The 15,993-nt window shown below is 39.6% G+C and overlaps 1 protein-coding gene across 4 annotated transcripts in view; it reads left to right on the top strand.

Moving 5' to 3' along the window:
- LOC135109067 (protein misato homolog 1-like) overlaps positions 1 to 15,993 on the top strand; it is a 132,378-nt gene that overhangs the window by 90,868 nt on the left and 25,517 nt on the right. For all 4 annotated transcript variants that reach the window (XM_064020092.1, XM_064020095.1, XM_064020093.1 and 1 more), the window contains one exon: positions 12,887 to 13,065. In XM_064020092.1, coding sequence (XP_063876162.1) covers positions 12,887 to 13,065 — 179 coding nt within the window. The remainder of the gene's footprint in view (positions 1 to 12,886; positions 13,066 to 15,993) is intronic.

The following is a 15,993-nucleotide window of genomic DNA, read 5'->3' as shown; positions in this document are numbered from 1 at the left end:
TTCTTTTCTATCGGTCTTAGGTACTGAGTTTGTGCTATCCTCTTGCTCCATCTGAATAACCCTTCCACTTGTCACTTTCTTCTGGCAAAATCCAAGTTCTTTCACAACTTTCCATAGTGTTATCTTTCCACCTCTTAACTTCACTAGATCTTGTTTTACTTTCTGCAGCAGAGCATCTAATATTGTCAGTTCTCTTTCATAGGACATAATTTCATTGCAGACTCTAGCTTGCTTAGCCTTACTGCATTGGAATTCATTGACTTGCGTTGGACTTGCATTGGAACTCATTGACTGCTTGGAAGGCATAGTTAGCACTTGAGAGGCAAAGTAAAGCACAATCTATTCACCATGTGGTCAGTCGCACACACAACACCACACCAACGACAATGAATGAAAGAACATGCCACCAGTAACACTGTAACTCATCCAAGCACCAATCAGTCACATAAAGCACTGTACACTGTACTTGTACTATATTGAAAGTATGCTTGAAAAGAAAATGATGATAGAGTACGAGTACAATGATGAGCAGTAACACTGTTAGGATGGGAGTCTGAGAAACACTGAGTTCAATTTATAAGAGGATTGGCATAGTAAATGAATGCTAGGTAGTTGTCTTCCAGTGCTCACAAACTCATCTCTGCACATCTGAATCATTGTACATCATCATACTGCCCAGATGTGTTAGCTGGAGGGTGCAGGAAGTCATGCATTTTAAATTTTGTAGTTTTACTCACCTCAGACTGAAGCTTGTATCATCAACTGTAAAGAAAATAGTCTCTAATTTAGACATCTCATATTGTTTTTTTTTCTTTTTATAACATGCTGGTATAATGGGATCTCTCTTTATCATGTTCATAAAAGTTTTCTTTTTGTAATGTATTAATATATTTCCACTTTCATGAACAACTGTTGGAAATAGTGAGCATAAGTAAAGCATAAAAATTTTTTAACATCTTCACAGTTCAACTTGTTGTAATACCTTTTTTTTCTTTTTTGTCAGTTTTCACAATACATCTTGATTCTACAGTCACTGCTAAGTCTGATGGTGTTAACCAAAACTTGCTCCTATATATGAATTGAGCTATGGCATATAATATAGAAACATTTTTCACTTGAACATGCAAGATGTGGCCTGATGAGAGTGCTAGCGAGAGAGCGGTGCAACCAAACAGATGTGACAATACAAACCTATCTAGGTGCCAGGAATCTAGCTTAAGTGGATCTAGTATAGTGGTCAATTATACCAGCTACTATGTCACAACCAGCTTTGCTTTTTTTTCTATTCCCTTGGAAATTATATTATGATGCTTCCCAAAATAAACTAGGAAAATTTGGGGTTATTTTACTGTTATAACTGACTGATTCTTGAGAGTGTAATAAAGGAAAATTTTTGTCAGTGAATTATTTGCTTTTCCAGACTTCCATCCTGTGTTATTAGCCAAGGGATTCAAACATGTGGGGAGGGAGTTAACTTGAAAAATATTTTGCTCTGATCCTCAGACTTTTCATAACATTATAATTCAAATATATATATTTTTTTTTATGTAGGAGGGACACTGACCAAGGGCAACAAAAATTCGATAAAAAAAATGCCCACTCAAATGCCAGTCCCATAAAAAGGGTCCAAAGCGGTAGTCAAAAATTGAAGGATAAGTGTCTTGAAATCTGAAATCTCTCTTGAAGGAATTCAAGTCATAGGAAGGTGGAAATACAGAAGCAGGCAGGGAGTTCCAGAGTTTACAAGAGAAAGGAATGAATGATTGAGAATACTGGTTAACTCTTGCATTAGAGAGGTGGACAGAATACGGGTGAGAGAAAGAAGAAAGTCTTGTGCAGCAAGGCTGTGGGAGGAGGGGAGGCATGCAGTTAGCAAGATCAGAAGAGCAGTTGGCATGAAAATAATGGTAGAAGATAGCTAGAGATGCAACATTGCAGCGATGAGAGAGAGGCAGTCAGTTAGAGGAGAGGAGTTGATGAGATGAAAAGCTTTTGATTCCACCCTGTCTAGAAGAGCAGTACGAGTGGAACCCCCCCCAGACATGTGAAGCATACTCCATACATGGACAGATAAGGCCCTTGTACAGAGTTAGCAGCTGGGTGGGTGGGTGAGAAAAACTGGTAGAGACATCTCAGAAAGCCTAACTTCATAGAAGCTGTTTTAGCTAGAGATAAGATGTGAAGTTTCCAGTTCAGATTATAAGTAAAGGAGGATGTTCAGTGTAGAAGAAGGGGACAGTTGAATGTCATTGAAGAAGAGGGGATAGTTGTCTGGAAGGTTGTGTCGAGTTGATAGATGGAGGAATTGAGTTTTTGAGGCATTGAACAATACCAAGTTTGCTCTGCTCCAAACAGAAATTTTAGAAAGATCAGAAGTCAAGCGTTCTGTGACTTCCCTGCGTGAAATGTTTACTTCCTGAAGGGTTGGACGTCTATGAAAAGACATGGAAAAGTGCAGGGTGGTATCATCAGCGTAGGAGTGGATAGGACAGGAAGTTAGAAGATCATTAATGAATAATAAGAAGAGAGTCGGTGACAGAACAGAACCCTGAGGAACACCACTATTAATAGATTTAGAACAGTGACTGTCTACCATAGCAGTAAAAGAACGATCAGAAAGGAAACTTGAGATGAAGTTGCAGAGAGAAGGATAAAAGCTGTAGGAAGATAGTTTGGAAATTAAAGTTTTGTGCCAGATTCTATCAAAAGCTTTTGATATGTCCAAGGCAACAGCAAAAGTTTCACCAAAATCTCTAACAGAGGATGACCAAGACTCATTAAGAAAAGCCAGAAGATCACCAGTAGAGTGGCCTTGATGGAACCCATACTGGCCATCAGATAGAAAGTTGTGAAGTGATAGATGTTTAAGAATCGTCCTGTTGAGGATAGATTAAAAAACTTTAGATAGGCAGGAAATTAAAGCAATAGGACAGTAGTTTGAGGGATTAGAACGGTCACCCTTTTTAGGAACAGGCTGAATGTAGGCAAACTTCCAGCAAGAAGGAATGGTAGATGTTGACAGACAGAGCTGAAAGAGTTTGAGTAGGCAAGGTGCAAGCACAGAGGCACAGTTTCGGAGAACAAAAGGAGGGAGCCTGTCAGGTCCATAAGCCTTCCGAGGGTTTAGGCCAGCAAGGGCATGGAAAACATCATTGCGAAGAATTTTGATAGGTGGCATGAAGTAGTCAGAGGGTGGAGGAGAGGGAGGAACAAGCCCTGAATCGTCCAAGGTAGGGTTTTTAGCAAAGGTTTGAGTGAAGAGTTCAGCTTTAGAAATAGATGTGATAGCAGTGGTGTGATCTGGTTGAAACAAAGGAGGGAAAGAAGCAAAGTTATTGGAGATATTTTTGGCTAGATGCCAGAAGTCACGAGGGGAGTTAGATCTTGAAAGATTTTGACACTTTCTGTTAATGAAGGAGTTTTTGGCTAGTTAGAGAGCAGACTTGGCATGATTCCGGGCAGAAATATAAAGTGCATGAGATTCTGGTGATGGAAGGCTTAAGTACCTTTTGTGGGCCACCTCTCTATCATGTATAGCTCGAGAACAAGCTGTGTTAAACCAAGGTTTGGAAGGTTTAGGTTGAGAAAAAGAGTGAGGAATGTACGCTTCCATGCCAGACACTATCACCTCTGTTATGTGCTCAGCACACAACGATGGGTCTCTGACATGGAAGCAGTAGTCATTCCAAGGAAAATCAGCAAAATACCTCCTCAGGTCTCCCTAATTAGCAGAGGCAAAACGCCAGAGGCACCTTCGCTTACGGGGATCCTGAGGAGGGATTGGAGCGATAGGACAAGACAAAGATATGAGATTGTGATCGGAGGAGCCCAACAGAGAAGAGAGGGTGACAGCATAAGCAGAAGGATTAGAGATCAGAAAAAGGTCAAGAATGTTGGGTGTATCTCCAAGACGGTCAGGAATACAAGTAGGGTGTTGGACCAATTGCTCTAGGTCGTGGAGTTTAGCAAAGTTGAAGGCTAGTTCACTAGGGGAGAGGAAGCCAAAACTGGTGGTAAACATTGAAGTCTCCAAGAATGGAGATCTCTGCAAAAGGGAAGAGAATCAGAATGTGCTCCACTTTGGAAGTTAAGTAGTCAAAGAATTTCTTATAGTCAGAGGAGTTAGATGAGAGGTATACAGCACAGATAAATTTAGTTTGAGAGTGACTATTCGTAGCCAGATGGTGGAAAACTCGGAAGATTCAAGAGCGTGGGCATGAGAGCAGGTTAAGTCATTGCACACATAAACGCAACATCCAGCTTTGGATAAAAAATGAGGATAGAGAAAGTAGGAGGAAACAGAAAAGGGGCTACTGTCAGTTGCCTCAGACATGTGAGTTTCAGTGAGGAAAAGAAGATGAGGTTTAGAAGAGGAGGGGTAGTGTTCTACAGATTGAAAATTAGATCTTAGACCATGAATGTTGCAGAAGTTAATGAAGAAAAAGTTGAGGGGATGTCAAGACACTTAGGGTCTTTGACAGAAAGGCAGTCTGACCTGGGGACATTTATGGTCCCCTCCCCAGATTGGGACTCCGAGGCTGGTGTAGGAGTCGCCATAATAATTATGAAATTTTTGAGTGAAGGGTGTGTGTATTATTAGGTGCTTGTAGTTTTATGTGGAGGAAGAGAGTTGTCTTTAGAGAGCAAGCTGTGACTGCCCCCTTGTGTTGTGAGACACAAAGGGAAACATTCAGTGAGGTCACAGCTGGGTTTAATGATAAGTTCACAGCACCCCTTGAACAGTGCTTTAGACCTCACTGGGAGTAATTATTGTTTCAGCAGGTGTTTACTGCCCCCTCCTCCTATGTCTACTGCCTCCTTCTATATTTTTTACTTGATCGATCTCAGTAATATTACAGAAATATGAAATATATAATATACAAGTAAAGTAACTTAAAGCTCTTTGTGCAAAGTAAATGGAGAGCATGTAACCATGAAAGTATCATATTCAGCTCCCACTAAAATTGGCTTGTGTCATAGCTAAGACCTCATCCTTAGGTGATGGAGAGAGTATTGTCTGTCTGTCATTGTTATTTTTGTTGACTTAATCTGATGAATGTTAGACAAAATCTAATGGAAAATAAGCATTCTATACTGCGCTCCTATAACTTACTTGTCTCTTCACGTTCCGCCTCATGCATCATGGGTTATAGCAAGTCATGGTCATGAACAAATTTGCTATTATATAACAAAAAATTAACCAGTTATCTTTAATTGTGGAGAAAATTTAGGTGAGAAAGTAGATATTTAGAAAAAAAGTGATGGAACAAAATCACACTCAACTGAGGGGTTCTCCATCACCAGTGAAATGACAGTTCTCCTCTCTCCTTACGCTTGGACTTAGGAGCCCTTTATGACCTAATTTGCTTTCTCTAACCTGGCCTAAGGCAGTAGAACTGTTTGGGGAGAACATCCATACCCTTGTTAGACAGTCTCCACATTAGAGGAGTGCATCTTGGGGAGGAAATGCTTGGCTCCAAACACATTAAAAAAAAAAAAAAGATGAGTCATGAGTCATGAATATCAAATGACCACATGGTTTGATATAACAGAGAGATTGTTGCAGTGCTTGGAAGAAGAGTGGATATATGTGCAGTACAGGTTAGGTACAAGAACAGTAGTACAAAAATTTATAGGGAGTGAAGAAAAATATATAAATTGGGGTGGAGTGATGAAAATGAGGAGAGAAGGAGTGAGAATTTTGGTGAAGGAGGGATAGATGGAAAATATGACACAAGTAGTAAGATGGAATGAGTGTATGATGAAGATTAAGACTGTGCATGTATTTTTAGTATATCCTCCACCGGTGTGTTTGGAAAGGCACAGAAATCAAGATGGGTAACAAGAACAGGTTCTTCAGTTACAGTGGGAGTCCCCATCTGGGGAGGGGACCATAAATGTCCCCAGGTCGAACTGCCTTTCCGTCGACGACCCTAAGTGTCTTGACACCCCCCTCAACTTTTTCTTCATTAACTTCTGCAACATTCGCGGTCTAAGATCTAATTTTCAATCTGTAGAACACCACCTCTCCTCTTCTAAACCTCATCTTCTTTTCCTCACTGAAACTCAGGTGTCTGAGGCAACTGACAGTAGCCCCTTTTCTGTTCCCTCCTACTTTCTCTATCCTCATTTTCGATCCAAAGCTGGATGCTGCGTTTATGTGCGCAATAACTTAACCTGCTCTCGTGCCCACGCTCTTGAATATTCCGAGTTTTCCACCATCTGGCTACGACTACAGAGTCATTCTCATACTAAATTTATCTGTGCTGTATACCTCTCTCCTAACTCCTCTGACTATAAGAAATTCTTTGACTACTTAACTTCCAAAGTGGAGCACATTCTGACCCTCTTCCCTTTTGCAGAGATCTCCATTCTTGGAGACTTCAATGTTCACCACCAGCTTTGGCTTTCCTCTCCCTTCACTGACCATCCTGGTGAACTAGCCTACAACTTTGCTATCCTCCATGACCTAGAGCAATTGGTGCAACACCCTACTCGTATTCCTGACCGTCTTGGAGATACACCCAACATTCTTGACCTTTTCCTGACCTCTAATCCTTCTGCTTATGCTGTCACCCTTTCTTCTCCGTTGGGCTCCTCCGATCACAATCTCATATCTTTATCTTGTCCTATCACTCCAATCCCTCCTCAGGATCCCCCTAAGCGAAGGTGCCTCTGGCGTTTTGCCTCTGCTAGTTGGGGGGACCTGAGGAGGTATTTTGCTGATTTTCCTTGGAATGACTACTGCTTCCGTGTCAGAGACCCGTCTTTGTGTGCTGAGCGCATAACAGAGGTGATAGTGTCTGGCATGGAGGCGTACATTCCTCACTCTTTTTCTCGTCCTAAACCTTCTAAACCTTGGTTTAACACAGCTTGTTCTCGTGCTATACATGATAGAGAGGTGGCCCACAAAAGGTACTTAAGCCTTCCATCACCAGAATCTCATGCACTTTATGTTTCTGCCCGGAACCATGCCAAGTCTGTTCTCCAACTAGCCAAAAACTCCTTCATCAACAGAAAATGTCAAAACCTTTCAAGATCTAACTCCCCTCGTGATTTCTGGCATCTAGCCAAAAATATCTCCAATAACTTTGCTTCTTCTTCTTTCCCTCCTCTACTTCAACCAGATGGCACCACTGCTATCACATCTATTTCTAAAGCTGAACTCTTTGCTCAAACCTTTGCTAAAAACTCTACCTTGGACGATTCTGGGCTTGTTCCTCCCTCTCCTCCACCCTCTGACTACTTCATGCAACGTATTAAAATTCTTCGTAATGATGTTTTCCATCCCCTCGCTGGTCTAAACCCTCGGAAGGCTTATGGACCTGATGGGGTCCCTCCTATTGTTCTCCGAAACTGTGCCTCCGTGCTTGCACCTTGCCTAGTCAAACTCTTTCAGCTCTGTCTGTCAAAATCTACCTTTCCTTCTTGCTGGAAGTTTGCCTACATTCAACCTGTTCCTAAAAAGGGTGACCGCTCTAATCCCTCAAACTACCGTCCTATTGCTTTAATTTCCTGCTTATCTAAAGTTTTTGAATCTATCCTCAACAGGAAGATTCTCAAACATCTATCACTTCACAACCTTCTATCTGATCGCCAGTATGGGTTCCGTCAAGGCCGCTCTACTGGTGATCTTCTGGCTTTCCTTACTGAGTCTTGGTCATCCTCTTTTAGAGACTTTGGTGAAACTTTTGCTGTTGCCTTGGACATATCAAAAGCCTTTGATAGAGTCTGGCACAAAGCTTTGATTTCCAAACTACCCTCCTACGGTTTCTATCCTTCTCTCTGTAATTTCATCTCAAGTTTCCTTTCTGACCGTTCTATTGCTGCTGTGGTAGACGGTCACTGTTCTTCTCCTAAATCTATTAACAGTGGTGTTCCTCAGGGTTCTGTCCTGTCACCCACTCTCTTCTTATTATTCATTAATGATCTTCTAAACCAAACTTCTTGTCCTATCCACTCCTATGCTGATGATACCACCCTGCACTTTTCCACGTCTTTTCATAGACGTCCAACCCTTCAGGAGGTAAACATATCACGCAGGGAAGCCACAGAACGCCTGACTTCTGATCTTTCTAAAATTTCTGATTGGGGCAGAGCAAACTTGGTATTGTTCAATGCCTCAAAAACTCAATTCCTCCATCTATCAACTCGACACAATATTCCAGACAACTATCCCCTCTTCTTCAATGACACTCAACTGTCCCCCTCTTCTACACTGAACATCCTCGGTCTGTCCTTTACTTATAATCTGAACTGGAAACTTCACATCTCATCTCTAGCTAAAACAGCTTCTATGAAGTTAGGTGTTCTGAGACGTCTCCGCCAGTTTTTCTCACCCCCCCAGCTGCTAACTCTGTACAAGGGCCTTATCTGTCCATGTATGGAGTATGCTTCACATGTCTGGGGGGGTTCCACTCATACTGCTGTTCTAGACAGGGTGGAATCAAAAGCTTTTCGTCTCATCAACTCCTCTCCTCTAACTGACTGTCTTCAGCCCCTCTCTCACCGCCGCAATGTTGCATATCTAGCTGTCTTCTACTGCTATTTTCATGCCAACTGCTCTTCTGATCTTGCTAACTGCATGCCTCCCCTCCTTCCGTGGCCTCGCTGCACAAGACTTTCTTCTTTCTCTCACCCCTATTCTGTCCACCTCTCTAACGCAAGAGTTAACCAGTATTCTCAATCATTCATCCCTTTCTCTGGTAAACTCTGGAACTCCCTGCCTTCTTCTGTATTTCCACCTTCCTATGACTTGAATTCCTTCAAGAGGGAGGTTTCAAGACACTTATCCACCAATTTTTGACCACTGCTTTGACCCTTTTATGGGACTGGCATTTCAGTGGGCATTTTTTTTTATTAGATTTTTGTTGCCCTTGGCCAGTATTCTTCCTACATAAAAAAAAAAAAAAAAAAAAAAAAATCAGTTCATGAACTTAATCCATTCCATGCCTCAATTTGCAAACCAAATTGTCTGCAAATCAAGACAGTTTTTTCCATTGAAATTAATGTAAATACAATTCATTCATTTCAGCCTCAGAAATATGGAATTTTTACATGTTTAAGTGTTTTTTGTGAGGAAGAATACATAATGAAACTGAAATACATATCCTTAAATAGAGACAAATAACACAAAATTAAATAAAATTACTGTAATTTACCTTTGTTATTTATATTTGCTAGCTCAGGTGGATGGTGAGGGAGCAGAGGAAGAGGGGGAAGCTACTGAATATTGGGTAAAAGGCTGCTGCCTGCCTCCTTCCCTCTCTGCTCTATACACTCTCTCTCTCTCTCTCTCTCTCTCTCTCTCTCTCTCTCTCTCTCTCTCTCTCTCTCTCTCTCTCTCTCTCTCTCTCTCTCTCTCTCTCTCTCTCTCTCTCTCTCTCTCTCTCTCTCTCTCTCTCTCTCTCTCTCTCTCTCTCTCTCTCTCTCTCTCTCTCTCTCTCTCTCTCTGGATATGATGAATTTTTGTTTTTAGCAACCCATCCTCTTCCATATATGTTCATTACTGGTAATGTACTGTAATTCATGATAATTGAAAGAGTAATCCATTCTCTTTGGGGCAAAAGACTGAGCTGGTGGTGACATCTAACACTTTTCTCCTTGTTAGGTGGCATAATGGGGCCTAAAATAACAAAAAAAAAAAAGAGGGGGGTGGGAATAAAAAATGTGTGCTTTTGAACACAGCACTCTCACGAACAATGTTTGTCTCAAGTGTGCCAATGCACAACTGAATGCGAGGTTCCATGGATTGTGGGTAATGTGCATTTGTACCCTAAAGCATCATTTATGAACCAAGCTAAAATTTGTTCACAAACCTAGCTTGTGAACCAATTTGTTTGTGATGTGGGGTATTTGTGAACCAAGGTTCTGTGAAGTAATTAAAATTTTTTTGAATACATAGTTCAAGAAAGAAGCAGAACTTCCTATCACACTTAAAAGTAGGGATGCAGTGCCAAAAAAGGTGACCAAATTATAGTTGGAGTCAACCTGTCTGCATGTCATTCAAGTAGTCTGATCCAGTTTCATGAGAGAGCACTGATAATATCTGACCTGGCAACACAAGACAGACTGTGGCCTTTGGCACAGTCACACATTAACAGTTTAGTATAAATCAGACACTTGAGTGATAAGATGTTTTTCATGTTTGTATTCTTGAGTTGACTTTTGCAAATTAGTGTTAAATATCTTTCCATATTGCCTTCCAGTGGCTACTAAATTGCCTATTATTGATGGCAAAATAACATCTGGGGTTGCCTTTTTCTGAGGAATAAAAACATTATGAGAAGAGAAACAAAATGTAATCTTCACCTAATAGCAAAGGAATTGTTTCTTAAATGTTTTTACTCCATAGCACAAAGCAACCATAGATACTATTTTGTCACTAGTAATAGGCAGTTTAGTAACCATTTGAAGTTGATACAGAAAGACATGTACCACTAAGTTGTGGAAGTTAATTTAGGAATGCATGCATGAAAAATATCTTATCACTCAACTGTCAGATCTGTACTAAAACTGTTAATGTGTGAGTGTGCCCAAGGCCACTGTCTGTCTTGAATTGTCAGGTCAGATATTATCAGTGATCCACTTTCCCATTCAACTGGATGAAATTAGTTGAATGCCATGCATTTGTCATCTTTTTTGGTGCTGACTGTTTAGCCTTTGTGATGACAGAAGAGGGGATGTGAGGGTGACCATTTTTAAAGTGATATTAGATAAATGTTTATTGTTGCACTGATTTCTTTTGGGTGATTTGGAGATAAAGAACTCAAAAAGCCCCAAAAAGATATTAAGAATAAAAGATTCTAACAAAATTAGAGAATTTCAGGAGAAACTGGTTGAGGGAAGTGGTGAAATTGAGAGTGAATGGAAAGCATGCAGAGCTGTTTTTATGTAATTAGCAAAATAAGTTTGTAGTGAACAACTGGACAGAGGTAGAAAGAGAAGTGGTGTGAAAAGGTGAGTCAGACAGTATTGGAGAAGAGAATGTTCAGAAAGTGGCAAGCAGAGCAGATTTTGGAGAGCATAAGAATATACAAGAAGTCAAGACAAAGAAATGAGTGAGGCCAGCATGGCAGGAATGGGAATGCCTACAATACTGGCAGATAATGTTACAACCTGCCATTTAAAATCACTGGTAAAGAGCTTGCAACTCCTTCTGCTATGTCACCCAGCTCCAAATAGTGAGAACTGGTCCCCAATAATAGTGTGATTATGGGATGACAACAGTACCTTAGTACCTCAAGACTACGCAAGGTTGCAAGTTTAAACTTTTGTTCCCTTATTTGCCTGCCTGTATGTTTTTGCCACATAGAGTATATAAAAGTCACTATTTTTTATTGAAAGGACAAAAATAGTTGGGACCACCACAAGCAAAGTAGAGGTGGCCTATATCATTGTTCTGATGTAAGAGGAGTCAAGATTAATGGGATTCCTGTCTGTGTTGGCTGCTGTAGAGGAGAAATTTTGTGCAACTTTCTGGTCAGGCAGGTTTAGGTCACAGTGAAGGTGGTCATCTTTTGACACATTGTGCAGCATTTCTGAGTGTTTCTTCCTGATTTTCCTGGATATAATGTTTTTTTCTCTTTTATTATTGAAGCAAACCTTTTGAGTATATGTCTTCATGGAGCTCTATCTCTGCTTACTGGAGTGAGGTTTGGCAAGGAAATTTCATTCTCATTTAGACTTTTGCTGGTAGCAAGGATGTGAAAGATTGTGGCTCAAATGTACAGGCAAGCAAATATATTTCCAGTCTCTAAGAAAGGAGATAAAACATTAATGTCAAGCAATTGTTCAGTCATCCTCTTGTCAGCTTTAGATAAATTGATGGAGTCTTATTGGGAGAAACATTAGGAGTTGCTTAGATGAAATATGGTTTAATGAAATGTCTACTACATGGGTTCATGAATTTGTTAATTTTTTATAGGAAGATTAATGAGGCCATAGATAATGGGGATAAATATGATATTAAGAGTATATTCCTAGACATTAGTAAAGAGCACTTGAACTAGGTTAGGGTACATGTATCTTAATAACATATAATGAAGTTACAATTAATACTACAATTACACCCACTACTTAGTCATGCATTCTCATACAACCAAAATTATGTTTAAAGCTAAAAACAGCTTTGAAATCCCCATCTGGAAAATGGACCATAAATGTCTTTAGATCATGCTTTTCTTCAGATATAGATAAGAATTGTCTTGATACCTCCTCTAATTTTCTTTGTGTTAACTTCTACAACATTCACAGTCTTAGATCTAACTTTTAATTTGTGAAACATCACTCATCTCAAAACCTCATATTCTTTCCTCATTAAAACCCAGGTGTCAGAGAATACTGACAGCCCTATTCTTTCTCTATTCTCAGTTCCACTCAAAGCTGGCTGTTGCATCTATATGTATAACAGTATACATAATTGCTTCTGTTTCTACACTCTTGAATCTTCAGAATTAACCACCATCTGGCTAAGACTTCACTATTACTCTCTCATTAAATTAATCTTTGGTGTGGTTGTCTCACTTAGCTCCTCTTACTAAATGGAGTTCTTTGATCTCTTGACTTCCAGAGTGCAGCACATTCTCACCCATTTCCTCCTCACTGAAATCTTCATACTTGGAAATTTCAGTGTTCAACACCAGCTTTATTTATCATATATCTTCACTGACCAATGAACCAGGAATGTCTGATGCTTCCAAGTCAGAGACCTGTTTCTTTGTCTCTGGCATGGAAGCTTACATTCAATACAGTTTAACTCCAAAGCTTGTAATGTAAACCTTGGTTTAATTCAACTTGCTCTCATAATGTCCAGGATAGAGAGGAGTGTAGTAGGTACTCTATCCTTAATAAGATTTCTGACTTAACTTATGCATTTCATTTACAGGTTGCTGGAGGAAGTTTATCCTTACCTCTTGGCATAAAGTCAAATCAAAGCTTTGCGGAATGGCTGCATGAGGAACATGAATGTTCTTTAGTGTCTGTGAGTGCTGGATGTGGTTACCATCTTGATCCAGTCAGTGAACTTCTCACAGTTAGAGGTATACCACCATCCAAATTGAACAGGTTAGTGATCTAAGTATTTTTCAGATTGAGATATGCATGTTATCAATCTTGTAAAATAAATAAACAGGTATAGGTTGCAGCTCAACAAATTTTTTAAAATGAATTTAATGCAAATAAATACTATTCTAGGAATTAATGGTAGTACCAACATTTTTCAAATCTATCCTTGCCTTGCCCTTATAGATATGAAGTGATGTCTGAAAAAGCTTTAACCTCTTTGGTATGGCAAGTCAAAACGCGCACCACATATCATACCCAGGATTTCCACCCATGTGGCAAACTTTAAAACTCCACCACTGACATTCACAAAAACATAATCATAACATACTGTGTATCAGAATATCCATTGTGCCTTAGACACTAATATTCAGTCTAAAATAAATTGCAACTTATATTTTTACTCACTAGTCTTCATCTGAGGGTGGTGGCAATGGAAGGTTGTAGTCTTCCTCCTCTGACTGATAAATTATGAGTGTTGAAGGACTTGAGTCAAATGTGTTTTTGGCAACTGGTGGCAGTGAGAGTGATGGTGACAGATGAGGGGGTGCAGGAGATGGAGGAAGGGGTGAATGTGAAGGGGAAGGTGGTGGTGGTGAGGGTGGTGGTGACGGATGAGAGGATGTGGGAAATGAAGGAGGGGGTGAATGTGAAGGGGAAGGTGGTGGTGATGAGGGTGAGTGGTGAGGGGAAGGAATGATGGGTGATGGTGGGAGAGAGGGAGGCTGAGAAAGAAAATTAGCAAGGAGAGGTGAAGGTGAGCAGGGGGGGAGTAGCAGGAAGGTTGATGATGTGGAGAGGAAGATCTGTGGGGTGAAGAGGGTGCAGAGGGGGGTCTGTGGGGTGAAGTATGGCATACATTACCTCACTAACTGTAAGCATGTGACTGACAGTCTGACACAATAGAAAAAATAATCACATGGGAGTCATCATTTTCTATAAATAAAGTTGCCAGTTGTTTTATTTTTGTGTGATTTATTTATCTTTTTTTTTGTAATTTTCATTTTACTATAAGTACAATCATTATTATCTATGTGTCCATTTTTCATCTTTTTCATCTTCATATCAGCGAATTATTTGAATGTTTCTTGTGCAAGAAATTACTGTACCAGCTGAGAGAGAGAGAGAGAGAGAGAGAGAGAGAGAGAGAGAGAGAGAGAGAGAGAGAGAGAGAGAGAGAGAGAGAGAGAGAGAGAGATGTAATGGTGTTAGTCTATGAACTATTCATTCATTACTTTTTTTCATATAGTAAACACACACACACACACACACACCATCACTCCTAGACTTGGTTTTTACAAAAAAGCCAGAAAATGAACCAAGTATAGAATATTTGTGTCCAGTGGGAAAAAGTGATCATGTGAAGATGGAGATAGAGATCAAAGAGGAAGTGCCAAAATTCAATGAGGAATATAAAAATGAGAGAAAAAATTATGCTAAGGCAGACTTTACAGGGTTAAAGAAATTCTACGGAGAGCTTGATTGGAATAATTTATTAAGAGGTATGGAGGTGCAGAAAAAATATGAAGTGTTTTTAAGCAAGTTTAGAGAAGGTGTTGAAAGATATGTGCCAAGATATAAGGTAAAAGAAAATAAGAAAGTGTGGTTTAATGCAAAGTGTGCAGAGGCAAAAAAGAAGAAGGAGAGGGCATGGAAAAAAATGAGGAAACAATGGAATGAGATAAATAGAGAAGAATACAGGACAGCTAGAAATGATTATGTTAAAATAAGAAGAGAAGAAGAAAGAAATTTTGAGAGATGTAGTTGGAAAGTGTAAAGAAGAACCCAAACTTTTCTATAGATATGTAAATGGAAAAATAAAGCATAGAGATACCATTACAAAGCTGAAGAAAAATGGAGAAATTTATGAAACCACACAAGAGATGGCTGAGATACTGAATAAAAGCTTTAAGTCTGTATTTACAAGAGAAACTGTCTGCATCACTGGGAGATGAGGAACAACAGAAAGGAATAGCAAACATACAAGTGGAAAGAAAAGAAATTAAAAGACTACTGGAAGAGCTAGATACTAGGAAGGCGATGGGACCAGACGAAGTAAATGGATGGATATTGAAAGAATGTAGAGAGGAATTGGAAGAACCAACATGGGAGATAATTAACAGTTCTTTGAAGGAGGGAAAAGTACCAAAGGAATGGAAGAGAGCAAATATAGTACCGTTATACAAAGGAGGTAATAAAATGGAACCACTGAATTACAGACCAGTCTCACTCACGAGTATTGTAAGTAAACTCTGTGAAATAGTCATTAAAAACAGATGGGTGCAATATCTTGAACAAGAAAATATAATAACAGAAAAACAATTCGGTTTCAGGAAAGAGAGATCTTGCGTAACAAACTTACTGAGCTTTTATACAAGAGTAATAGATAAACTACAAGAGAGAGATGGTTGGGTTGATGCAGTCTATTTAGATCTGAAAAAAGCTTTTGATACAGTTCCACATAAAAGTCTTGTATGGAAACTGGAACATCGAGGAGGGCTAAAAGGAAAAATACTTAAGTGGATGAAGGATTATCTCCAAGGTAGGGAAATGAGCACAGTAATCAGAGATAATAAATCAAGTTGGTGCGAAGTAACAAGTGGAGTACCACAAGGGTCTGTGTTGGCACCTATAATGTTTCAGGTCTATATAAATGATATGACTGTGGGTTTAAATAGCTACATTAACATGTTTGCAGATGATGCAAAATTGATGAAAGTAATAAAGAACCAAGAGGATTGTGAGGAACTACAGAGGGATATTGATAGAATTTATGAATGGAGTAAACGATGGAAATTAGAATTCAATATAAAAAAGTGCCATGTAATGGAGATGGGAAGAAGTAAAAGGAGACCTTCATGGGAGTATAAGATGGGAGGAATCACAATACGAAAGAGCAAAGAAGAAAAAGACTTGGGAGTAATAATTCAA

The sequence above is a fragment of the Scylla paramamosain genome, chromosome 18 (genome assembly GCF_035594125.1).
Source record: "Scylla paramamosain isolate STU-SP2022 chromosome 18, ASM3559412v1, whole genome shotgun sequence".
Lineage (NCBI taxonomy): Eukaryota > Metazoa > Arthropoda > Malacostraca > Decapoda > Portunidae > Scylla > Scylla paramamosain.
This window is presented reverse-complemented; position numbering and strand designations above follow the sequence as displayed.